At 47.1% G+C, this 26,264-nt stretch overlaps 1 protein-coding gene across 3 annotated transcripts in view; it reads right to left on the bottom strand.

Moving 5' to 3' along the window:
* Nucleotides 1–22,627, bottom strand: part of LOC135809306 (glutamate receptor-interacting protein 2-like) — a 23,163-nt gene extending 536 nt beyond the window's left edge. The window contains exons 1-24 of one of the 3 annotated variants that reach the window (XM_065322639.1): nt 21,581–22,627; nt 14,581–14,755; nt 13,795–13,841; nt 12,615–12,722; nt 12,115–12,178; nt 11,599–11,744; nt 11,325–11,411; nt 10,882–10,951; nt 10,157–10,302; nt 9,515–9,592; nt 9,198–9,261; nt 8,272–8,510; nt 7,762–8,010; nt 7,354–7,482; nt 6,991–7,063; nt 6,708–6,847; nt 6,253–6,333; nt 5,787–5,853; nt 5,274–5,419; nt 4,861–4,932; nt 4,314–4,377; nt 3,935–4,074; nt 839–2,067; nt 1–556 (exon numbers count right to left, since the gene is read on the bottom strand). The exon at nt 1–556 is cut by the window's left edge and continues 536 nt beyond it. In XM_065322639.1, the coding sequence (XP_065178711.1) occupies nt 437–556; nt 839–2,067; nt 3,935–4,074; nt 4,314–4,377; nt 4,861–4,932; nt 5,274–5,419; nt 5,787–5,853; nt 6,253–6,333; nt 6,708–6,847; nt 6,991–7,063; nt 7,354–7,482; nt 7,762–8,010; nt 8,272–8,510; nt 9,198–9,261; nt 9,515–9,592; nt 10,157–10,302; nt 10,882–10,951; nt 11,325–11,411; nt 11,599–11,744; nt 12,115–12,178; nt 12,615–12,722; nt 13,795–13,841; nt 14,581–14,755; nt 21,581–21,650 (3,804 nt within the window). In that variant the 5' untranslated portion in view covers nt 21,651–22,627 and the 3' untranslated portion in view covers nt 1–436. Of the gene's footprint in view, nt 557–838; nt 2,068–3,934; nt 4,075–4,313; nt 4,378–4,860; nt 4,933–5,273; nt 5,420–5,786; nt 5,854–6,252; nt 6,334–6,707; nt 6,848–6,990; nt 7,064–7,353; nt 7,483–7,761; nt 8,011–8,271; nt 8,511–9,197; nt 9,262–9,514; nt 9,593–10,156; nt 10,303–10,881; nt 10,952–11,324; nt 11,412–11,598; nt 11,745–12,114; nt 12,179–12,614; nt 12,723–13,794; nt 13,842–14,580; nt 14,756–17,286; nt 18,778–21,580 lie in introns of those variants that run through there. The other 2 variants (XM_065322637.1, XM_065322638.1) reach the window with 2 other exon arrangements.
* Between the last annotated feature and the right edge of the window lie 3,637 nt (nt 22,628–26,264).

Genomic DNA, 26,264 nt, shown 5'->3' with positions numbered 1-26,264 from the left:
CGTTGGCACCGTGAGCAGGATTTTTTGCAAACCCATCACTTGTAGTCAGCCGTAGCAGTCTGCAATATTTACACTGTGCTTGTAATGGATGGCGATCATGATTTTACTGGCAAGAAATCGTTTTTTTTACAGTGATTCTGTTTGACAATAGTGAACATCTCAGCGGTATTTTACCATTGTACACCAATGGTGGCTATGGAAGTGGTTTACCTTATTCTTACAGCAGAACGGTTGCGGAATTTCACGTGCTTTGTATGGGACAAGGCAGAAACGCAAAAGTGAAGTCAATGTCATGGAAACAGCACAGAACATCTCCTGAACAGACATTCTCATCTGAGCCGGGGAAGTGGTGATATTTCACAACACCGAATCCGAAAACAGCTTCAGCATCCCCGTACTGGTAGAGCCATTCATGATTCACATAGTCCGAGGATGATTATTGCAAAACGGGATGAACCATAGATCGACATATGACCAACTTCAATATACTGCCTGCTTCGGCCAGCAAGGGGAGTGTTCGGCGGCAGTCCCAGTTTCTGACATCATAATTATTGACCTGCAGTCATAAGGAGAACGGGGACAACATGTAGCATGAACAGAGTCAAGGTCAGGTAACTATGACACTTTTTGAAGTACAACAGAGAGGTTCCAGGCTGTCCAAGAGAGTGCTCAATACCGAGAGGTAGAGCTTTTTGAAGTACATGTACATTGAACTTGTGCAGGTATCAAAGAGAGTGGATAGCATTTCGAAGAAGCCTCTTGAAAAATAAAATCGGAAAGCTCTCGAGTTGATAGGAATGTATAGCTATTCGAAACACTTTAACCTTGGCCAACTCACCTCGATAATTCGATCAAATGGGAATAGCTTTCCAGAGCGCTCAGCAATGCCGTTTGGCTGCAGTGCCCTGACAAATACACCTGGGAACTCTTTGCCATCGCTGACGCTGAAGCCGAAGCCAGCTGCAATACCATTGCTGCGTCCGCCATGTCTGTACAGTTCAATATGATGGTACTGTAGCGGTTGCTGCGTCGACAGTGGTGTGTTGCGAGGTGGCAATGGTGGCGGACGGCCACTACTGTATGTTGCCTCGGCGTACACCGGCGTTACCGCTGCCCCAGAGTCCGCTTGCTCGTCGTTACCTGTTGGAGTTACACTGCGCCGGCTGCTACTACTGGATGGACGGTGACGGTGTGACCGATTGGACGGCTCGTACTGCCGCTGCACAGCGTGCTGCACGGGAGAAGGACCAGTGTCTCGGTCGAACGTCAGCGAAAACGTGCTACCGGCTTGCGGGTGATGTCGGCCAAACTCCTCGTATGAGTTCAGGCCAGTCAGGCTACGGGCTTGCTGCGGTCGATTCCGCAGATAGCGCGAGTACGGGCTTTGCGCAGCGGACGGGTCGGTCAGGATCCGTGATCGCTGACTGCTTGATGGCGGCAGCTGCACCGGTGGCTTAGAAACTTTAGCATAAGTGGCAGCCTGTGGCGATTGCTGGTCATATCGGGTTTTAGCGTGCTCGCTGACGACAGGGCGGCGATGCTGGTCACCATTTTCAAATGGCTGGTAGGTAGGATGCTCTATGTGTTCAATGGACCTGGACAGCTTCATGTGTGCATTGTGAAAACCATTGCGTTGCGGAGCTGCAGTGTATCTGCTGTGATTCGACCCGGAGCCCGTCCCCTGCCATTGCTCCTGCAGTCGTTTGGCCTCCTGAAAGATGGCCGAGCTATCCGGCTGTGCAGCTTGCTGCGGTGTCTTGCTGCGGTGATGAGTGGGTGTGGGCGTGTCACCTAGCGTGCGGATGCTGAACGGCGAGATGCTGTTCTCGCTCCGGACGTCGCCGTTGTTCTGCTCCGTGTTTGCCGGACCGCCGCGCGCCGCTGAGACGGCTGCAGCCGCAGCGGACGTGTTATCACTGTAGAACACCTTATCCTCAGGTGACCACTGGGAGTCGGTGAACGACGACTGTTTCGATGGTCGCCGTGAAGGTGGCTTAGAAGGCGAGCTACTGGTGATGTTGAACACCTCCAAGTTGGCTTCAGCAGCATCGGAAGATGAGAGTGGCTCTGAAACGAATCACAGCATCACACATTAACATTATTGTCGGGTGCTGGCCTCCCGGTACTGCTCCGTGTAAAACCTTATTCGTTGGTGGCAAGTATAGCGTTCCCCCGTGAGTTTGAACAGGCCCGGGATGGCGCAGCCCCAGACCCACAGATACTGGCCTGGTGGAGTAAGCACAACTCTGCTGTGTCCACTACTCTGACCCCGCACAACTCCAGATTTAACTTGTCACCCGGCTGTAAGCGCTTGACACCTGACCAATTCACCTCCTGAGGAGGTTTTGCAGATTTTGCAGATTTCCCCGGCATGGATAGAAACCTGCTCAACATCTGCGTCCTAGAAAGTGTGGTCAGCGATCCATATAACTTTTCACTCACATAGCAACCGGGTTGTACATGGGATAGTGGTCTACCAGAATGTACTCACAGAATGTACTCAGTATTCCGTAACACCACACTCGCAGCCACACACTAGCCAAAAACTGGGCCAGAAGTAATAAAGAGCAAGGCGGCCAGCAAGAGATATGTCAGTGCAAGACACGAGCAGAGCAATGTCATGGTGTGGGTGACTGGGCAGGGGGGGGGGGGGGGTGCGCCTGAAAATCTGACTCCCTAAATTTCCAGCCACGACCGCTCAACCGGGCTGGGGGAAAAACTCGCCTTGCGGCCAATAAACCCTTCTACTAATATGGGACCTGCCCCACTGCCAGTCACACCCAAAAAACTGAAGATAAACAAGCAGAAAGGAGTAATCATACAAACAAACAAAACGCCGAGACCCTCGGGACAGAAACACAAAAAACAAAGCATGCCATGGAAAACCAGTAAAACAGCACCCCATAGAAGCCCAAAAACGTACGGAACCCAAGGGAGGGAGGGCGGGAAAACTCCACGCTACACAAGGAATACAAGACCACGATGGCAGGTGGGGGAGAGTTGCGCAGTGGAAGAGCAGCAGTGCACGACAGAAAAATGGTGAGTGAAAAATACGTTTTTTACACTCTTTCGCTACGCTCAGCCGTGAAAAAAGTTTTGTTTTTTTCACGGCTGAGCGTAGCAAAAGAGTGCAAAAAACGTATTTTTCACTCGCAAATATTTTCATGCGTTTGCTCTTGTTCTGCGCAACTCCGCTGAACCTGCCATTGTGGTCTTTGTTTTTCCTCATGGTAGTTGAAGTTGCCCGCCCACCCACCCTGGTTTCATGGGGGTCTTCCGCTGTTCTTCTTGATATTCTATGCCAATGTGTGTTGCTTATGATTATGACATACACTGGTTATTACATACCATTTCTTGCTGTCTCTATTCTTGGATCCGACTGGCAGCGGGGCAGGAATTAATGAAATAGAAAGGTTTTTTGGCCGAAAGGCGTGTTTTTCCTCTAGCCCGGTTGAGCGGTCGTGGCTAGGAATGTAGGGAGTCATTGTTTTCAGGCGCTCTCCTGCTGCCCAGTCACCCATGCTCACCACTGGCCATGCTGTTTCACTCGATTTTACGGCCTTTTCTCCCGCTTGCTGGCGGTTCTTTGATGGATTTAGATGTTTTTCGGCTATTTATCTATTATGTGGCTGCGAGTGTGGTTTTTTGCTTCTACTCATTTCTGGAAAACCACTACGGTGATGAGTGTGATTGCTCTGGTAGACCACTACCCCATGTACTGAACAGTTGCTTTGTGAGTGAAAACAACACATTCACTTGACTACCACCAATACAAACATGGGGTCGGTGAGGTAAAGTCACCAGACATTTGGAGTCAGAGTCATACATGCACGTACGTTACTTATCAGGAGGAACAAAAACCTAAGGGGAACTTCTCATGAGAAGCTGGTCTAATCGACCCATCGCTATATACATTCAGCTGTTTCATGCTTACTCTTGGCCGCTCGGCTAATCCTGAACGTGATGTTGTCGCCTGCTTTCAGCAACAAGTCAACCGTTTCTTCCAAATTGCTGTCGCGGAGACTGTGACCGTTGATACTGAGAAGCACGTCACCTTCAAGCAGTGCACCGGTCCTTAGGTGGTACAGAACAGTAACACAGCCGATCACAGATACATTAATACGTGATAAGCGAAGTGGCGTTCAAGATACAACGAATAATGTTGCAGACACATGCTTAGCTCCTTCTTACCAATTCTTGCTAACATGAACAACAACTTATGCAATGGGAAAGGTTAGACACTGAGATATCAGCTTGCAACCACCAGACCGGGAGAATGTCAGTCCCGGTCTGAATAAGGAATGTAAGCTTACTTGTATGCCACTCCGTCTTCTTTAACACGGGCCACGTAGATAGGCTCTCCTGCAATGTTGGATCCTGCGAACAAGAGAAAGAAAAGAGGTTTAGCTTTGGCATTACTAAATAAATGATAACTTGATAACGCTACAAAGTTACTTTTTGTTGTGATGATAACGCTATGGAGAAGTTCCCTTTCTTGGCGTTGTATGTAGGGTCATCATGCAAAGGAAGATACTTCATATACTTGTATGTTGTGCCGGGTAAACTTGATGTAGAAGAAACATTGTACATGTATTCGGTTGCTTGTGGTATTGGTTACAGAGAAGAAAGAAGACAAACGCTAGATCTCCTGTGACCTAACGTTATTCGCATCCAGGGTGTCCTCGGTCTGAACAGTGTATGTGCACTAGGCAATCAGAGGAACACATCACGATCAGGTGCCCTTTAGCACAAAAGGGCACAGTATGAATACCCTTCCTTAGATTATTCAAACATGAATCCGAGTGCAGACCTAGCAAGTACACAGGCAAGGCTTTAAACGTCGATTTTGTGTATTCTTACCATTCAGTGTGATTCCCAGGTTCTCACCATGTCGACTGATCTCCACCGTGAGTACTACAGAGTCACTGGAGCCTGTAGGAGAATGCAGCAATACCAGTACAACGGATTACACTGACCGAATGTCCCAAGACACATGTACACCATGATTGCACACCGCACACAGTGGCACAGTGGCACATCAAGTGCTGCCTGAGAAGCAGAACATGGCAGGACGTCAATTCGCTTGACACGTGACATATCACTACATGATGTTGCATGCATGTCAAAACAAAGTGAGTACACTCTAAAGCTAATAGTAAGGCAGATATCAGCCTGGATCCTCATATTGATACGTGGACAGATAGACTGAGGACCCCCCCCCCCCCTCCTCCTACAGCATGGCAAACGACTGAGAGAGGTATGATAGAACTTGCCAGCAATCCTCGGGTCCTTCTTGATCTGCAGTGTCACAAACTCATCGTCGGTTTTCAGCAACTCTGCAGCCTGGGTCAGTGTCAGACCGTCAACACTCTTGCCATTGACGGCTATCAGATAATCACCTGCCTGCAGCATGCCCGACCTGTATGGAAAACATAAACAAGCACTATGATTGTCTGTGCAGTGTGTTATGACTTTAATCCATACTTCCACAAGCCGGTGTTCAAGGTCTAGAGCAATTTTAAAAGATGTTTCAGCTACATGTAGTTAACTGCAAAAGAACCACCGGCAATAGGCAATAGTCCACGGGGATAAGCAATAGTCCACGGGGATAAGCATGAGTGTGAAGGTGTCAGAAAACAAAACGTCCTCGGAGTGCAGAATTGTTCAAGTGCACATCGCGTATGCGAGCATGCAAAGCCTGCTTTCGTCGGTGTGCAAGCAAGCATGCATAGCCTGCTCGTGTCTGCGTGCAAGCATGCATAGCCTGCTCGTGCCTGTGAACTGACCTGTAGGCTACTCCTCCTTTCTTGACCTGCGATACCCACAACTGTGAGGCAATCCCATCTTCCATACCTGAATGGACATACATGCACAATATGAGTGGAAGAGGAGAGTGAGGATAGGAGGAGGATGATGATGATGATGATGAGGAGGAGGAGGAGGAGCAGGAGCAGGAGGAGGAAGAGGAGGACAACGACAACAACGATGCGAGAGAGGACAAGAAGAATGATGGGAGAGGGAGATGAGTATACTTATGACAAGGAATCCAACAGGATGGCACTAAGTCTTTCTCATCAACCCTAACATCAAGCAATGACCTGTGCACACATGTGCAGAAACTAAGCATATCTACAGAGATAGTACATGGGAAGGCTTTAGGTCACTGTTGATTTTTGTGAAGAAGATTTTCAGGCCATGTCACAGTGCAGCCAGAAGGCATTAGTCCATTATACCGACTGCCATCCGTCTTACCTCCATTGATTGTGATGCCAAGGGAGCGGCCTTGTTTTAGCAGCTTTACATCAAACAGTCCTGCACTAGGCACTACACCCTCTGCAACAACAACAACAAAACGCCCAAAAAAGAAGACGTGCAACGTTGCAGACTTCACCGAACAGTGATGTGTCCAGAACAGCAGCGTCGTCCCGGAAGTATACCCACAGATGGTGTAGAAGTAGGAGTACATAGTTGTTGCCATGCCTTGGATGCTATTGCCATGGCTGTGTTGTGTGCAGTCTGTACTGTAGAATTATACTAGGAGGTATTCCCCGTGGGCGGCAGCAAAGTGTACTTGTTATAGGAGGTTATCACACTGATCAGTATGGATGATCACTACTCCCCTTGGTCCATAATGTCCGTACTAAGCATGAGTTCCTCCGATCAGAGTACACACTACGAGTGTTCCACTGTATTCTTAAAAACCTTACCGGCAACATCAAACTCCGCCGTCAGCACAACAGTACCGCCGCTGTGTCTGATCATGTCGCATGCCTGCTCGACCGTCATGCCAGTAGTGGACGTTCCGTTGATCTTGACCACCGAGTCTCCGATTTGCAGAACACAAAGCCTGAGATAGTACAGTGAGTGCAGTGAAACTCAGGTAAAGCAATAGTACAACATCATGCATTACTACACTATCTTCACATCATTGACAGTCAATGCCCTAAGCAATACCTACACCGTTTTTGCAACTGTTTGAGCATCACTCACCTATCTGCTGGTCCGTCTGCCTCCATGCTTGAGATCATGAATGAGGTACCGTCCATGTACACCTGATGTACGCCTGCATTCAAGCACACAAGCGACAACAGCATGCTGACTGACTCCAGCTGCCCCCGCTGTGCTTTGCTCTCATCAGAAACCACCGAGGTTGAGTCATGCGTGTGCAGTATCAGTACCGATGGTTGTGGTGAACCGAAGTCAAGTTTTGCTGGCAACACATTGCCCAGCACGTGACCTTGCTTATTGTCGACTCCACTCTTCTCTAAACTCATCATTGTTTTGTCCATAAACAGCCCAATGGGGCACAAAACGTTAACATTAAATTGTACTACATAATGTACAGGATCTTACTTTGCAGGGCAAAGCCAAAGCCATACGAGTCGGATTTCAGCTCCACTTCCATAGTTTCCTGTCGGCAGATCAGCATACTGGTCATCTTGCGCTGTAGCGTTGGGTGTGCTGGTGTGCCCATGGACACTACTGTATGCAAGTAGGATAATCAAAAGTGGCAATGCTGTTCCTACTGCGACAACTCCCTATCATCAAGGCAACTCTCTTGTTTTGATGGCAGCAAACCACATAATTACACGTAGATGACGGCACACATCATGCCTGGATTGATATGATACAGTTTACATACATTTCGAACAAATACCATCTACCCCTTTAGCTACATAGTACCACTGCATGGAAATTGGTCTCTCTCTCTCTCTCTCTCTCTCTCTCTCTCTCTCTCTCTCTCTCTCCCCCTCTCTATACCTTTTGATGGCCGTCGGGGAGTAGTGACCGATGACACAGACTGATGGTGACCACGGTTGTTCTGCAATGGCTGCTGCTGCAGTGTGCTTGACGCGATACTCATCATGGAGCTGTCGGGAGTGTAGGCCAGTGGCTCCGTTGGGGTTGCCATGGAATCGCCTAGCAACCCACTGCCGTATCCGGCGCTAGTTGGCGTTCCCTCCACACCATTCATTCCAGAATGATGATTGAGCCCAGCAAGTTCCATCGCTGAGAGAAGAGAGATCACACAATACATACAGTCATAAACATCAATGTCACCTTGGAGTGAGGGTGTTTGGTCTGCACATTATTGGGGTGAGGGTGTTTGGTCTGCACATTATTGGGGTGAGGGTGTTTGGTCTGCACACTATTGGGGTGAGGGTGTTTGGTCTGCACATTATCGGGGTGATGGATTGATCACCAAGAGCAAAGATTTAACTGGACGGGGAAGAAAGTAAGACAAGCATGGCCTAATCTATATACTCTTACGGTCATCCACTAGCAGGTCGAGTGGTGGAGGTGGAAGCGGCTCCTCTGCAGTCTTCATTCCACCCGACGCCAGCGCTTCTTCCATGGCCTTGAGATTCTCCTGGCTGCCCGGTATGACCTCTAGCCTGACCGTGTTGCCAGACTGGAGCAATAGCTGAACAGCATCCGGCAGTGAGCATGACTCCAGTGAGCGGCCGTTGATAGCTAGAAGACGATCGCCCGCATGTAGCGCTCCACATCTGTGTAGATCATTGAAAGGCCGGCAGGGCAGAACAACGTCTTAGCCTCTTAGACCGTTGTCCCAAGTTGCGATAGTGGGCTCAACCAGATAGTCTCCCATACAAACCAAGTGATACATGGCATTGCATTAAGATAGACAGGTAACATGAACACATGATGACCGATGGGATTAGATTCACAGCCATCAGAAACCACACTACACATCCATGCTGCAACCCATGGAGAGCGGCTAGCAAAAATATCTGTTAGGCCCTTCATCAAATACACCAGCTTGTTTGTGAGGAAATACTAGTTCGCCACTACCTACAGCCATGTACAGATTGTAGACCCTATACAAACTATAGACCATAATTATATAGGCTACAAACCCGATACAGACTATACACCTTATATAGACTATAGACCCTGTACAGACTATAGACCCTGTACAGAGTATAGACTCTCTATAGACTATTGACCCTGTACAGACTATAGGCCCTATATAGATTAGAGAGTATAGACCCTCTATAGACTATAGACCCTTTATAGAGACTATAGACCCTATAGACTCTACAGATCCTTTATAATGCATAACAGCCTAGACCCTATCTAGATTTTACAGAGCCGATAGACTACAGACTATAGATCCTATAGAGACTATACACCCTATAGAGACTTCAGGCCCTATAGAGTCACCTTGATCTTACCTATCAGCTATGCCACCATCCCTCACATGTGATATGAAGATAGGATCTCCAGACAGATGACTCCCTGTCACAAACAACGGAATACAAACACTTGCTGAGAATATCTTCATGTACGTCAAGCTGGCAAATCAACCCCCAGATACCATTCCAACCTAGCCAGTGCACACACTGTGGTACCAGCAGTGCTTGCTTCTGAAGTCATAACCGTAGATATTATAAGACCTGGTACATGCACTGAATAGTTGCACACACCCGGCACATTGCATCCTATAACCAGCACTGACTGGTGGTTTAATCTTAGCAGTTCATACACTTACCACTGAGTGTGATGCCCAGGCTAACTCCAGTGGACTTTGTCAGTTCCACGACCAGCGGATTACTGCCCTGGATGCCATCTACACAAAGAGAAACAAAGGCAGTGAGTCGTAAATTCTCCATGGAGTGCAGCTCATCCCAGCTTGCTCCTGGGTAATAGTTTAAAACATAGTATAGCAGGGTTCTGGCAAAAACCTCCCCCCCCCCCCATTTCTGATAGCGCACCACCATACTCATTTTCGATTTTTCGTGTTTTTGAGTTCACACAGGGAAAGTGTGGCCACAAATTGATCGTTCTGGGTGCTCTGTGCACCTGGCGTTGCATTCGTTTGTGACAAGGTAGTATTGGAACATGGAAAAATGGGTGAACTGTTTGTTTCCCTTTCCCGCCTAAATATATTTTCCTGGCTAAAACCCTGCATAGCTAACGTATTTATCCTTCGGGGTAGAGCCGCACATTGCAAACAGAGGCATACCCGCACCTTTCAGTACATCCCAAGCAGCCTAAAGCGGCCAGTTTGGGGAGCCATGCTTGACACGCAAACCATTGGCGTTCACAATGGTATCTCGACATCACAGCATACCAGGCAGACAGTCCAAACTCCAACAAGATCAATACGTGTACTCTTCTATGATACACATACCCTGTATGGTGACATCATACTGTACATCAAGGGTGACCTCCGACTTGCACTTCTTCAGTAGAGCCATGGCCGCACTCACACTGTACCGAGTAACGTCGATGTAATTGATGGTCAGCAGCCGGTCACCGATCTTGATCAATCCTTGCCTAACGGGCAACATGGGAGAACAATCGCATAATCAGTACAGTCACGACGCTAAGATGATACTTACTCCATGCTATAGAAGTGTGTCTGTAAGTTATGAAGAATGACCATGACCCATGTGATGATGCATTTCTATTTAATGATTCAATTAAATAATGTCAAATATTCCTTAATTCTCACATGTTATGCATCATTACTAAGTAATAGACGTGACAGCCATACTATTAGACTTAACCTATCATAAAATAGAAGAAGAAAACACATGGAAACGAGATATGAAGCAATTATCCACGAATGTAGCAAGATAATAAGCGGTCAGTGCGTGCTATACCAGGGCTGAGAGAAGAGAGCACAAATAGGGCACAAAACTGACAGGCTACTGAGACGTTCAGCGACCTAGTTATCCGAGTTCAACTCAACCTATTGCTAGTGATTATCAAGAACGTCTCTCGCACCTTAGCAGAATCACAAACAACAGCAACTTCTGCAAGCTGTCCACATATGTATTGGCCCAATACTGTTCACCCGTTCAGGACGTTGAGCAGGAGGTGCCAATATCCCACCACACTCCCTATACGTACCCATATCCATCCGAACCTGGCTGCACATGGGCAAACGTCAGAAGCCGACCTCGTCCCTCCTCCTCACCGCCTACATCACACGGAGCAGAGGAATGCAAGAAGTTAGGTTAGTTCAGTAGCGGTGAGACTAGTGCTGTGAGAGTGGGTGAATGCATCCTAAAATAGTTTTCTACAAACCTAGGTGCAACATGCGTCAAATCTACATGTATCGGAGTTCCTCTTCGAGTATCGTATTGATGTAGAAATACGGCTATGTGTTTCATTCATGTCCTGTGCCATGATGTCGTAAAAGCGGCTGGCCACAAATCGGCCGACTCTGCATTTGGCAGAGACCATAGCTGCTGCGCGTTATCATTGGCAGCCTTCCAAAGACGCTCAGCAAGTACAATAACAAGGAGCAGTATTGCAAGTCTCAGGTACCGTCATGCTTGCTTGCCACTTGCCTCTTAGCTTGAATCCAAATCCATCTCCTTCACGCTTCAGTGTTACTGATACTGTCTTCTTCCTCAGGTTGTTCTCATTTGATGGATCTGTATCAGATAAGCACACAGTAACTGGATGTCTTAGTGTCCGCACTAGTATCCGATAATAGGCAAAACCTGCATTGCATGCGGTACCTACATGTACACAAGCGAAGACGCTTTGGAAACAACAGCTGATACGATAGTGTGCAGCTATCAATATAGAGTGCCGATGTGATTCAAAAATTCTTCTTACCATCAGGCGAAGTTTCGTATTCTATCTCAAGGCTGACCAGAGCGCCAGCATGAAGCAACAGTCCTACGATATCCTGATGCCGTAAGTGCTTCGTACCAGTTCCATTCACCGCCAAAATCTGATCTCCAACCTCCAGTGCCTCGCTCCTAAACGCACAAAGCCAGCACAAAATAATCAGCCATTTTCGTGCCGATCCTATTGAAAATTCCTAAAACAACCGGGAACACCAGTGCAAGAGTTGTATTTGACTTTCCTCACCTGCTCCCAGCCCCGTGCCATCTCCACACTTGTACAATGGACGACGATAACTACATTTGAAAGACTATATTGTTTGTGACAAGATGACGGAAACACAACTCGACATGACGAACTCAAGACGAAGACTGTTTTTCACACCACAGCAACACGCGCATGCACCAATACCACGTACACACGGCACGCGTGTGTGTGTGTGTGTGTGTGTGTGAGAGAGAGAGAGAGAGAGAGCGCACGCTCACGCGCATGCTTGCAATTTACCTTTTGGCGATGCTTCCCCCCTTCAGATGTGTGATGGTGACAGGTTGATTGCGATCAGACCCACCTGCATATGGTAAGTATACAACAGCAACATGATGTCTGGTTGTTCCTTGACCACATACATGTAGCAGCAGAATACTTGTATCTACTCATTAGACTATTGCATAGCTGATCAGTACTGGAACATGCTACAATGACTAACCTTACCTGGTCCATACCACCCTGCTCAAACTGTGCAGGACTTTGGGAGAAATAGCCAAACAAGACATGTACATCTAGTCCATATTTGAAATCCTTTACACACAGTAAGGCACATTTCCTATGTCAAGAGACACTTTGCGGGAGCAAACTCGGCCCCGGATCTTCCTCGGCTTGAAACAGCATTCGTTCAGCTCTAAAACTGGCCGGCCGCGAATCCTGACGAGGGACTACAAATTTCGAGAGGGGGTGGATGATAGAACTTGAAAGTGACTTCCGTATCAAAATACTATAGTACTGACCAGATATGATGATACCGAGCGCCTCTCCTTTCTGCCGCACCAGCTCAACATAGGATATCTGGTGCTTCTTTGTAGCTGGCATGGTGGTGGATGCTGTTGCTGCCGCTGCTGCACGTCACACATTCAATGTGAAAGCAGCATTATCAATATCACAGTGACATTGAGAAAAAGGACACATTTATAGAAAATAAAAAGGACCAAGGAACTACAAGCTACCCTATAATGTCCACTAACACCACCAGTCACTAAACAATCAGTTCATGCGATAACATTGCACGACACTGACCAACGGTACTGATGTTCTACAACTAACAACTTGGTCCTTTTTTCTTTTCTATAAATTTATTTTTGGCTCTCCATCCGAGTCCATTCTTGCACACCAAAAGGACACACTTCAGGTTCTTCAAGTATACTAGTGAACACTTTCAAGATGATGTTGAAAAGCCAGAAGTGCGTCCATTTTCTCAGTGCTATTGCATTTTTGTCTCCGAGGAAACTGATCGATATCACAGTTTTACATCAGCCGTTCAGGAAAGTCGATCAGGATGTACATGACCTATTGCTATGAGTGACATCAACGGATAATTCTAATTGCAATGTAATTCATGCCACTTCCTCTGGTGCAGGATTAGCTAATTCAGCTACAACATTATATCCTTGTCAGGGTGTTATTGAGCAAAATAGCCAAAATAGCCACTGCCACTGCCGCTGCCGGGAAGTGCTGTGGTTGCACTGCACTACACAGGATAGCGTTACTACACTGTAGTACTAAGTGTTACAAAACGAAACATTTCTCCAGGCCATCCTGGAGGCATTCTCCCCTCCGGTTTAAGTCATTCTCCTGGAGACAACTTCCGTGCGACTTGCCATATGAAGTACCTGGAAGGCAAAGTTGCGACATTAGCCTGATGCCCGTGTGATCACAGGTATGAGTTTACTTGTCTTGATGCAACCTACACGGGAAGAGAATGTGCTCACAATAATCGCTTGTTTCTGTGGGAGTAGCATTATTTGATGGGCCAGCTACTACATTTCTTTCCAAAGTTCATGGTTTGCCGCCAAGAGGCTGTGTTTGCACAAGCCCACACAACTGTGACCAGTAGTGATGTCAATGGTGGCCAGGGCTTCGTGCATTGCTGCACTCTTTCCAACCAGTATTGATTACAGAGAACCTACTCACCTGCCTTTCTACCATCATGGTCAGACGTGGTGACCGGTGAGTTCAGTCTGCAGAAAAACAACATATAGGAGAAAAAGCAAAACTTACAGCCTGCTAGTATCTACAGCATTAAACTGTGCTTACGATCACACAAACACAACAGATATCGAAAATGAAGCAGGAGTCTGTTTGGGGTCGTTTCCAGCAGAGCAATTGATGGTTAATTGGAATATTGCAGATCATATCGATCCCACCACCTGTCAAAGATCAATACAAGGGGCGAATTTAGTCACAAAAATAGACGTGCAAAGGCTAAATATATACGCATGCACTGCTGAATGCAACAGACACCAGCTTGAACAGGTATGTTGCTCGGTAGAAGGCGGGCATTGTGTGACATGTATCTACCTTGAACTTGATTGTTTTAAAAGCATCAGAGAGTTCAAGTGGTACTTGTACTCACGGCTACCTCTCCTTGTCATCTCCTTGTCATCTCACTAATCTCAGTATCAGTCTGTATGTAAACCAGTATACTAACCTTGGACACCAGAGTGCATTGTGAGTATTTTTTAAATATGTTTGTCGGCTATGCTGAATACAGTGCAGGGAGACAGCACTATAAGCTATGCTGAATACAGTGCAGGGAGACAGCACTATAAGCTATGCTGAATACAGTGCAGGGAGACAGCACTATAAGCTATGCTGAATACAGTGCAGGGAGACAGCACTATAAGCTATGCTGAATACAGTGCAGGGAGACAGCACTATAAGCCCATTGGATGTCCTACTGTTCTCGCTTCAACTAACCCATTTCTCCGCGACCGATTCACCGAATACTGGGTGTGCTTGAAACTCGTTGTTCCGCTCAGCAAGTCGTGCTCATTTGCGGAATGGTGCCGTGCCAAATTCTTCGGAGCTGTGGTGGCTTCACCGAGACCGCTTCCTGTTGATAGTTGTTGAGAAAGCGAGGCTATCCTTGGGGCTACAGTGCAAAAGGAAGTACAACCACCGCATATGCATACAGACATACACACATACACACATACATACACACATACACACATACACACATGTACACAGCAACACAGAAAATGATAAGATGAGGCAGATGTTGTACGCATCATCTCGTAGATGTTGTGCGCTGCATATAGAATCGCACTCTAACAGGGCTGCAGAACTGAATGTCTCTGAACTTTTAAAGTGATTTGCAGAGGCTGTACTGTATGGAATATCAGTAGACATCATCTAGGGCAAGGGGCAATTCCAAGTGCACAAGTGAATGCTAGACGGGTGGTGTGTGCGTGTGTGTGTGTGTGTGTGTGTGTGTGTGTGTGTGTGTGCGCGCGTGTATGGATGCTACCATTTCAACTCACACATGATATTGGACCTTATGACACCTAATTACTGATTTATTGTGCTACACATTCAAATGAATGTTAAATTTGGCAGCGCCCAAGAGGATTCAGTGCCGAGATATTCCCTACAGGCAATGCAGGGAATATCGGTGATGCTCTATGTCTAGCTACACAGAGAGCAGAGCTTCTGTCACGGAACCATCAGATGTGCTTAATCTCTAGCTGTCCCAAGACAAGTCTCCGCACAGCACTAGTCATCATAGTTCTGCATCTCAGGAAGGTAGTCATGTAGTGTAATATCAGTAACAATGCACGCAAGGTGCTGTTTGGCTAACTACTGATAACAACTCCTAGTAGTAGCTGACTTGTAGTGACAAGGCCCTAGTGCTACAGACTGGCTTCATATTGTTAGATGCTACTGCTAGTGGCTACACCAGCCGACCTCCACCTATGGTGATTGCAGCCGTGTGACTCTGTGTACCTCTCCGTGTGACTCTAGCCGTGTGTGACTCTGTGTACCTCTCCGTATTGACTAGTGTGTAGTTAGTCGTGTGCCTTGGCCTCTGTAGATTTCATTACAGTTTCAGGTCGCAATCCATCACGCTGATCTCGGTCAGTACTAACACTACACCATCCAGTACCTTGTTCATCTCACACTTGAAACTGGAATACCTGGGGCTACGGCACACCAGAGCTAGCAGCAATGCATAGACTGTGCAACGACATGTGTAGAACTTGATTTGGTTGTCATCAGTTTACAGAACAAAGCCAATACGTACAATAGTAATAATAACGTTACCCATTACAAACTGTAATCATTGAACCTAAACTACACACACAATGTCTTTGCTACAAGCCATGAAGGCATAATGCCATGATACAAGAGCCAACAGCTGAACCGCACTGAACTATCCTTAATCTTTCCTTTGATACATGATGTGATACTGATAACTGCAGCAATCGCATGCACTACTAAGCAGTGTCTACGGCTAAGGCTACACAGCCTGGCAGTGCAATCATACCAGGTAACTGGTTTGCTGCTGTGGTGGCATATCAAAGTTATGTCAGCACAGAAGAAAACCCCAAAAAACTGAGATTGGGAAGCTAGGCTTGCCTCCCCCATGCCCACAATCGACTTCAGACCAATATCGAAGATTCACTGAATGTCCAAAATGCGGGCATGTGCTTGACAGTGCACATGCATGCTCAGCCAATCACACCTACAATGTAGTACAATCCATTGACGCAAGTCTAAGCTGACTAGGTATTCACTAATGCAGTAATGGCACGACCTAGTACTAGTAGGGCTGAGATCACCTACACTACTACTACAGTATATGTTACACAAACATAGCAAACGCTGATCGCTATCACTAGTATCAGTCGTTGATTCCAAGTGTTACGTCGCACGACCCGTGAGCACCGTACACGGTACAGTAACAGGTGACAAGCCTCATCTGCAGTGCAGTTTCCTCCGGGCTCGTAGACTAGATCCATGCATGCTGCTGACCACACTGTGGCACACAGTCATAGGGACATCATTAGTAGACTTCCAAATCACATCAGCAATGACCTGATGTGTGATGACTGGCGAGAAGCAAGCCATAGCCGAACTGTGACACATACAGTCAGTGTAGCTTATCGTACGAGGCCATTCTTGCACGAGGGATTATTCGCTGTTTAGAAAAGGTGTCATCTCAAACGACGCTGGTTACATACTGATAGTCATTTGCTGCTTGGCCAACATAGTCATAGCCAAGGGGCAATAAAATGGGCTTGAAACATTCCCAACGGTGAGTTTATCGATAATAATTATCGAAGTGGATTATATCCACGTCCATGCCATGGTCCAGGGCTAGGGAAGGCCAGGTAAATGTTACATGCATGCACCCATATACAACAATAGAGTGTATACATAGCTATGCACCAAACATACAGAAAGCGCTAGCTATCGATGATGACACCAGGAATCGAGGGTCACACATACACGACTTTGGGGCATTCTTCCGTACACGTACTTTTCGATTTTCGTTTCCATTTTCGTTCTGAGCTATCTCGGTGGTTCTAAATCTATTTCCTTACAAAACAACAACACCAGCGTCGACGATCGACAACGTAAAACTAGAGTCTAGAGGTGATGCACGGTGCGAACACAAACCTTTCTGGAAGAGCAGATGACGCGCTTCGTTCTCCCATCGAGGCATGCCATTGCTCCTCCGCAGACCTCCACCAGCTGGCCTGGAGCTGCCACTGCTATCTGGAGACCTGACCATGGACTCTGTGGACATACTCTGCACGAACAAACTCAGTGCAACTCCAGCCGTAGAGGCGTAGTGAGCGTGTTCAGGTCGTGTAGATCGTTATGTTCCACACACAGTCCAGTCACAGCTCGCGTCTCACACCTTCCGCCCGTGGTTTTTTTGGTCTTGTAGCCGTAACACAGGGTCACACCACCATCACGCCAGGGAGCACAGTACTACAAAGTACAACCCACAATGACAGCCACTACACGTACACACGTCTCTCCCCTTGGCCTTGAGTCTTGACCAGGCCGCAGTAGTCAGGGCAGAATCAGGGACGCATATGCACACCGCAGTGCGCGCTCGACAGCAACACGCACTAACTGGGTACTTGATCAGATGATCACAAGGTGTAACACTTCTGTCAGCTGAGGGATCACACTCCTCTGCCCAGATTCCCCTTGTCCAACACCATGAACACAGCAGCAACGAGCCTTTACTTTTAGCACCTTGAAGCTATTTTCAGGCACCAAGCGCCAAGCAGCCGAATCGAGGCGCTAGCAGGCTCTCCTAGAAACCTCGTACAAAGACCACCTAGAGCAGAAAGCAAGGAGCTTATCTGTCCGTTCCGCTCTCTTTTTCGGAGATGGAAAGAATATTCAGGTGCGGAGCTCCCGTAACTATTACTTGCGTAAGTGCTAGCCCTATCCAGAACTGACTGTATAGTAGTAAAAGTGGGAGCTGGCTGGAGGTTGTGACGACCATCGAGGGACGAGGGTCAAGTCGAGTCCTGTCATAGTACGCACCACTCACAGTGGTCACATGAGCGTGATAAAGAGCTGTGCATGTGCCATATTCTGATATTCGCAGGTGATGAGTTATTTTACCACGCAGTCATTGGGCACTGATCTGTCACCACTGCCCGGTCACACTACTACCAGACTACAGCGTAGATAGAGATGTACCGTCGGATCAGTGCATCTGCTCCGTGTAGGCGAAACTAGCGGATATGAAAATCGACTGCCGATGACTTGCGATGGTCCAGCGGGACGTTTCCTCAGATTTCTGTTTCCGCCACTGGCACTCACCATGCTCACGGGTCGGTGCTAGCAGAGCGAAATTGGGTTGGAAATGTACTGAAGATTGCAGCATTGGTTGCAGCTACCGAAGCAGTGAAAAAGATTTGGCCGGGCTAGGACAAGTCAAGACCAGGCGACGCCTCGATGTGAAGTAGCCGACTCTGAACAAGTTCTGAACAACCTGACCTGAGCTGCGAACATCACCTCTCACCTACGCAACCCGCTATGCAAGCAGTTGAAGCTATCATGACTAAAACAGCAGTATTGATAACTAACTTTCTACATCGACTAACCAACCATTCTCGTTACATTATTTTCGAGTCATACTCTGGTAACGAACTCAGTAGATCTACGACAGTAGCTCAGGCCAGGTGTGGGGAGGTATGCAGGCGTACACACGTGGATGTAGACTTGTAGTGCTGTCACTGCTGTGGCCCAGCGGTCGTGGTGTTCACACTCACAGTCATGAGTCAGTCATGGTTCATGCATGGTGTTGCTAGAGCGAGGGACACTACAATCATCATCATGGTCATAGACATGCAGTAGGCCCTCACTTCCTCTCACAGAGTCACTGTCTCAGACTCAGGCTCAGAGTCCGGCTAGGCTCAGCCAACAGTAAAAAAAGTCAGTCCACGGAGTAGGGGAATGGAAGTACAATCATGTACCCGTATTCATGGTATTCCATCACCATGAATCCATGATCCCAAGACCATGAAGACTGGCTGAGCGCTAGAGCAGATCTACCGAGTAGATGGACTACGAGTAGAGGCTACTGGCGCATGTACTAGATCGTCCAAACGTGGCAATCCTCTGCTTCTCGGCCATGACCAATTACTACTCACTCACTCACTTTATGACGGTGTGGCTCTATGACCACTGACCACCACCGAGGGCAGAATGAGCCGGCAGCGGCCTGTCCACGGCATGGGGGCGCTAGCTAGCATTGGGACATCGAACGCTTCGGCACTCCCAAGTACAAGACCGTCAGATAGGTGCTCCTGCTGACTTCCGACCAAGGCAGTCAGTCAGTTCGATTTCAGACACACAGGCACCACAAGTGCTGCAATTACGGGACTTCACCGCCGTTACTTGAGCTTCACCCATCGTCTGGGGACATTTTTTTAAACATTGTGCTTTATTTCAGTGAACGTTTATACAATGGTAAGAAGGATTGTTGCGATTCAATCATAAACCATGTAAAACCAGCCCAGCATTGCTTCGGAAGTATTTCCTGACCATCTTGTGACCCATTGGCCTCCACATGGGCAGAGAAACCAAATATTAAACTACTGAAAGAGTGGGCTGACATGCTTCGGTCTGCACATTTCATTTTTGCCGACTTTCTTCCCACGGCAGACACCGTCACACCGTCACGCACCTAAGAATGTGACACGTGTCACGTGGACGATGTAAAAGGTAAAATCTGATCAACAGTGCACTGCATGCATGCAGGGAGTCGTGACTCCCTGCATGCAGTGTACAGTAGAAGTACATGACTGATTGTACTCGTACTAGAACTAAAATCATTGATTTACACTGCTTCAAGTGCTTGTAATTGTCCTTTCACTGTATCTTTTGTACAGCATCTATCCTTTTCCGAACTCATTTTGCACATTTTCCCTTTTCCCAACTCCAATGTTTATTGTATATACAGAGGTAGGATAGGCGTCAGCCTTTGGGTAATCCTGAAATAAAGATTATATTAAAATATTGACTAGTTTGAGGGAAAGACACAAATGGGAAAAGTCAATAATATTACTTCGAAGTACAAGCACTGTAGAACCAGGAAAGCTACAAAAAAGAACTTGAAAAAGGCGTTTCATCCCCTACATTGTAGAGGATGAAACGCCTTTTTCAAGTTCTTTGAGTTTGAGAGTTTTTCTACGGGAAGTGCCTGGTCATCATGACAGCTTACATGTAGATACAATCATGTAGGTTAGGTTTGATCTCAAGCTCCCAATCCTCGAGGCCTCGTCATATCACCATGCATACTGTACAGTGTACTAGTATTGGAAGTGCACAGTCAGTCCATGTACATGTACATGGACTGACTGTGATGCCTCTCACCAGATCACTCAAACATTATGACCATAGCCTCACAGCTCATAATGTTTTTCATAGGGACCATAGGCAATACTGCCTTATAATACGGTCACATGATAGCTGTCCTCATCAAAAATGATAGTCTGCAGTGCAGTTCAGTACGCCACGGCATGGACCGCGCGGTACATCACCATGATCACTCTGTACTACACCGTGGTAAAATTATTATGTTGACGTCGAGAAGCTGTAATGCACATGTACAATGTAGGTGTCGGCGACATGCAGGACGCCAGGAAGGACTGATGTCCATGGCCTGGGCATGGGCCTAGCCGCCTACTGCCTACTGGGCATTGGGGACGCCTTCCCTACAGCACCGTGTGTCCAAGTTAGTTCAACCAATAGATCGGACCGCTTTCAACCCGATCGATTTAACACCTGCCCATATCGCAGACGAATCAAACAGAAGTCGGGGCTGTTCGTCAGATGAGATCGACGATAGATATGGGCGAGCAACAGCTGGCAAAACAAGCCTCGGCCGTGACCGATCATCAGGTCAAGCGCTGCTCCGTCGCTCACGGACGTAGATCTACGTATGCAAAGAAAGTTGCAGAAGACTGCCACAAAAGGGGCGATTTCCAGACGATGATCTTCATCATCACGCGCCCAGTGTGAGTGCACACATTGTGGGCGGACGGTGCGCCAGACGTTTATCATCGCGCGCAAACAAGCGTCTAAACTATTCTTGCATACCCGCCACGGCATACATGTACATACGAGTCGTACACTGTCACAGACGAAAACGAGTTGACAACCCCGAGCACCAAACCAGCTGATTGACAAAACCTAAAGACTAAAGGTACTATTACTAGATGAACATTGGAAGAGGAGGGGGGTGAAGGAAAAACACCACTACCCTCTCCATCAATCCGTCCAGTGTCTGATAGGGTGTTTCTGTTTAGGAGAATGCTAGCAGTGAGATACACGTCGTTACACCGACCTGCTGCTGCACACCAGTACAATGTACGTTAGTTGAAGCAGAATGAGCAGAGCAAGATCAGGACAAGATTTGCACTGAACAACACCTACATACCTTCATAGAAGTCTTTGCGCTCTCCAGGTGGTAGCTGCGGACGTAAACAGGTCGGCCTTAGCCACTTCATTCTCGCTTTGCAGCGCAGCACGAGAAACACTAACGGCAAGCCGTCAGTTCAGTTGTGTAGCGACCGAAAGTGCCTGTGCTCAAGCGTGAACGATGACCGATGACCGATTGGCCAGCAGCACGCCCACAATACTAATCTGGACCAAGAACGAACGAACTTACACGTACCGTGATCTGCCTCTGCCTCTGAGTTCGGATCACGCTTTGCTCCCAACCTGTGGTCGTCCTCTTTCTCTTCTCTCTGCCTCTGGTCCGATTCCTCGTTAGCACGTAGAATCTACGTGGCAGTCGGGGTCCCAGCTGCCCTGGCCCTAGCTTCTATAGTCTGCTGCTGAACGTTAGTTCCCTGTTTCCGTGTAGGTTGTCACATTCTGTGAGACACGCGTGGAGAGTGAGGTTGAGAAGAAACCCTGGTGGGTAGCAGCGTCGACGCGTCCTGCAGGATGGCTGAGCAGGGACAGCAAGGAATCAGCTGATAGCTAACCAGCGCAGGATCGCTCACGGGCTAACAAGTAGTTGGCCCTCGTCCAATACGCACATCCCGACCGCTTTTCCTTATCACCGTCGCCTCACAAGGCAACAAACGCGTGTGCTGAGTTTTCAATCCTGTAGATTATGCACAGCCCCATCCCTTGTCACGGAGTATGTGTGACCAACCGCTCGAGATTGTGTGACCCAGCCGGAGCTTCATGTAACACACGATCTACACGGACTTTGGTCAATTCTAGCTCGTAGAAATTACTTGAAATCCTCAGTAGTAGCTTTACAAGCGGGATGAAGACGGAGAAACGCAACACACATACATTAAATCCACACGTTAGCGTTAGCTGTGCTTTCTCCAGTCAAGGAGTCCTTGTCTAGCTCTAAGCTTTGCAGTTGTACGATCCTGGCTAATCAGAATGACTGCACAGCACTTGTTAGAATGCTGGAGATGTGGTTTCACTATCCCTCTACTCTATCAGTACTACCGGTACTTCACAGGATCAGCAGCTTACCAGTACACCAGTTAGCTACACGACAGCTATTCTATGTACTACAATTGCGCACAGCTACTGTGCACGGATCTTTAGGTTACAGCGGGGAAAACGTTAGTTGGAAGGTTGCAGCTAGCAGCTCTTTGCCGCTTGTAGAGGTCAATGGCACGACGTTGTACTCTGTACCTCGCAAAGCTGCGAAAGGTGAGGACACACACACACACACACAATGCGCGCGCGCAGAGGTCTGGCGAGTTGCTCTGACACCGCTCACCACGCGCCTTCACCTCCGTTCAGAAAGACCTCGGCTCCCGAGCGACAAGCCCATTTGCCGGCCTGGTTGCCTTGTTCTGTACAGCTCGCCCAGCATCAGCAGTTACAGCACTGCTAAAGCCTATGCGGCCGACCTCGATCAGCCTTCATGCTGGTGATCACCACAGCTAGACGTAGACGTCGTTTGAACGGCTTCTCAGGCAACCACCAACATCGGGACTCCGAGCAGTTTAGTCGTATAATGATGATGGTACATTGCAGTATCGCTGTGATGTGCATTGTCTTCCTGTACTTTCTTACTCCACTTTTTCTAAGTATTTCTATAACACTTACTACAGAGAAGGTCAACAGAGCGTATTGTCATGCAACAGCTCGGCTCTAACCATGAATACAGAATAGGGCCAGCTCTGCAAGCGTACAGCTGTGGCAGTGAAGTCGTGCACTATGTCCGAAATGCTGGCTAAGCGGTTTTGGCATTGACATTTCCTAAGCTTTGCTAAACTCGATACGGCCCATCACACATAATTAGCACGCACAAGGTGACGAGGCGCGGGCAACCCTAGCCCTAGGCTGGCCAGAAGTGCTTGTATTCTGAAGTCAGGTGAAGATACAGTGTACTATGTTTTCAACGGAGCTTTTAGTAAGGTCACTTTATCTAATCTGTTACGCCACGGCAATTGTAGCGACCACATCGATCATAGCGATCTCCAGCAGAGACTTGGCACCACCCTCCCCAAATAGACACATGTAACAGTGGACGTGACAACATGATTCAGATTAGTACTGGCATTGCCTTATGAATCGATGATGTTATTATTTTTCTTAACAGGAACTCGTATCGACAGGCGAACAGCCTTTGGAGAATCCTTTAATAGATACCCGGTAAATATACAATCATGTGAACGCAATCATGTAGCATACTGTTCATGTACAATGCAGATCCTGTCATTGAACAGCAATGTCGATCTGCCGCGATTTCCTACAATTATGTAGCTGTATACGATCATCAAGAGTGTACAATGTAGGCGTGTGAAGACTGGCGTGAGGAACTGGCAGTCCACCACAAAGATCAACCATGGATACGAAGGAAAGCATCGAACTGCAACTCCACTGGCACTGTATAAGTACTACTAGTACATGTTTTAATACGTGATGTAGATCTACCCATTATTCAAACTTTTCTGCAGTACAATCAGCTGGGGAGCTCGAGCGTGTGCAGTACGCTTTTACTGTGACAATGCCATGGTCATGAGCCTGGTTTAGTAAAGGAACATGATTGACCACAAAGGGTTCTACCTTGAGGGACCAGTTTTGGCCTGTGTGCAGCAGGCCAAGGGCAGAGTGTTCTGTATTGTATCGCCGCCATTAGTCCAATTGCTCCCAGCATCGTACAACCAAGCTGCAAGGGGTGACTGCTATACGATTGTACATGTCCATGTACGTAGAGATCCGCTAAAACATCAATCAAGGAATCGAGCACGTGCACTACAATTATCACTATTAGTGGCCAATGCAAGCACTGTCATTCTTTTCAGTCTACAGTGTGTCAGTAGTAGTACAGTAGCATTGAAAACATTGAAGATAGTAACGACAACCCCAGCTGCCATACGTTGTCTGGATTAGAATACAATCAGTCATGTCAAGAGTACATAAACCATGTACATGTACTCTTGGTCATGTACGTACTGTCTGATCTCCTGCAATGTACGTACTGTCTGATCTCCTGCAATGTACGTACTGTCTGATCTCCTGCAATGTACGTACTGTCTGATCTCCTGCAATGTACGTACTGTCTGATACCCCGTTACCCCGTAAAAAAAAAAAAAAAAAAAAAAAAACTTTCTGATCTCCTGCAATGTACATGGTATGTGCGATGGGTAGGTGTACACTGTGGGACTGCGTTGAAGCTTGTCCAGTCCCGGAGGAGACTCCAACTCAGTCCAAGGCCACTCCCTCGAGGTCGTCCGTGGTTACTGAGCTTTTCCAAACGACAACAGCCATTCAAAGGAATTTGTACTGTAGGTGCGCACCTATTCCTACGGACACAGAGCAACGTAGCCAATTAATATTTAATTCCAAAGCGTTTTCTTGTGACTATCATCAGTGGAATCAAGAGCACACGCATTTTGACTGTACTCTTGCGGTCTTGGTGGAATTCGTCACAAGTCGGTAATAGGTGACATGAAGGAAGCTAAGAAGATCAGGTGTGAAATTCACAGAAAACGTTCAGGCGTTGAAAACTGTGATGTGGCAAAACAATATCCTAGTGTAAGTAATAATAATTATTATTTCCATAATGTTCAGTGTGGTACAAGGTGAACAAGGTGACAGTATAGGAGCGTTGTTGTGAACCTGAAAAAAAACCCAGAAGCATGAGCTTCGAAGTCTGGGCCTGGGGAGGATGTTGACCGGTCTACGTGCTGCCGAGTGTAGCTCTGCTAGATATAACTTTATAAGGAGTACGACGACAGATCACCATGATACCATACTGAAAGTATTCGCGACTACTAAGACGTACATGTACATGTACATGTAAGTCTTAGTAGTCTGGTATTATAATAAACCCAATACCGGTACTGTCAAACTAACAACATAATTATGCAGTAGTCTATCATTTAGGCATTGGTCACCTGGGTGCAATACAAACTGTATCATTGTGGCATTGCTATGCCTTAGAATAGAAAGAAAGGTATTGGAAGTACATGTACATGTAAAGTATAAATAAGCGATTGGAAGGTATAGTATACAATATACATGTACATGTATGGCCGAAACAGCTTGCTGTCTACAGCATTGGGTACATGTACATGTACATGTAGATAAACATCAAATTAACCGAGAGTGGGTGCGATTTGGCACATGATGACCTGGGTGAGGACAGTCGTGTAGAAGATGTTGGTGACCACGGTGACAAACAAACGCGATACATGACGATGACATGTACACTGGTTAGGCTCCGGCGGATTATGCTCGCGAAATCATGGAATTATGCTTTCATGGATTCTCGCATTATGCTCGCGAAATCCATTATTATGCTTTGGCCCGCAGGGATACATACTCACTTTGTTGTACTTATGGAGCCTCAAAGTTCGGAAAATTGTGCCTTTTCGTACTTGTTTGTTTGTATTTATTTTGATTCGCAAATTCAAACGGGCATAGAACCCAATAACATGAAAGAGAATATGAAAATTATAACTTGCAAGTGGCCATTAGTACAACAAAATACATGAATATCCCCATACCAAGATGACCATGCATGCTAGAGATCAACATGGAAAGAGAAAACATGACTCCTTCTAAGTTCTATTCATTAGTTGATTTCTTTTGTAAAACGATTTTTTCATTGCCAAATTAGTTTGAGTCACCTT

The sequence above is a fragment of the Sycon ciliatum genome, chromosome 2 (genome assembly GCF_964019385.1).
Source record: "Sycon ciliatum chromosome 2, ocSycCili1.1, whole genome shotgun sequence".
NCBI classification, from domain to species: Eukaryota; Metazoa; Porifera; class Calcarea; order Leucosolenida; family Sycettidae; genus Sycon; species Sycon ciliatum.
Note: the sequence above shows the minus strand (reverse complement) of the source record. Positions and strands in the feature narration are given on the sequence as shown.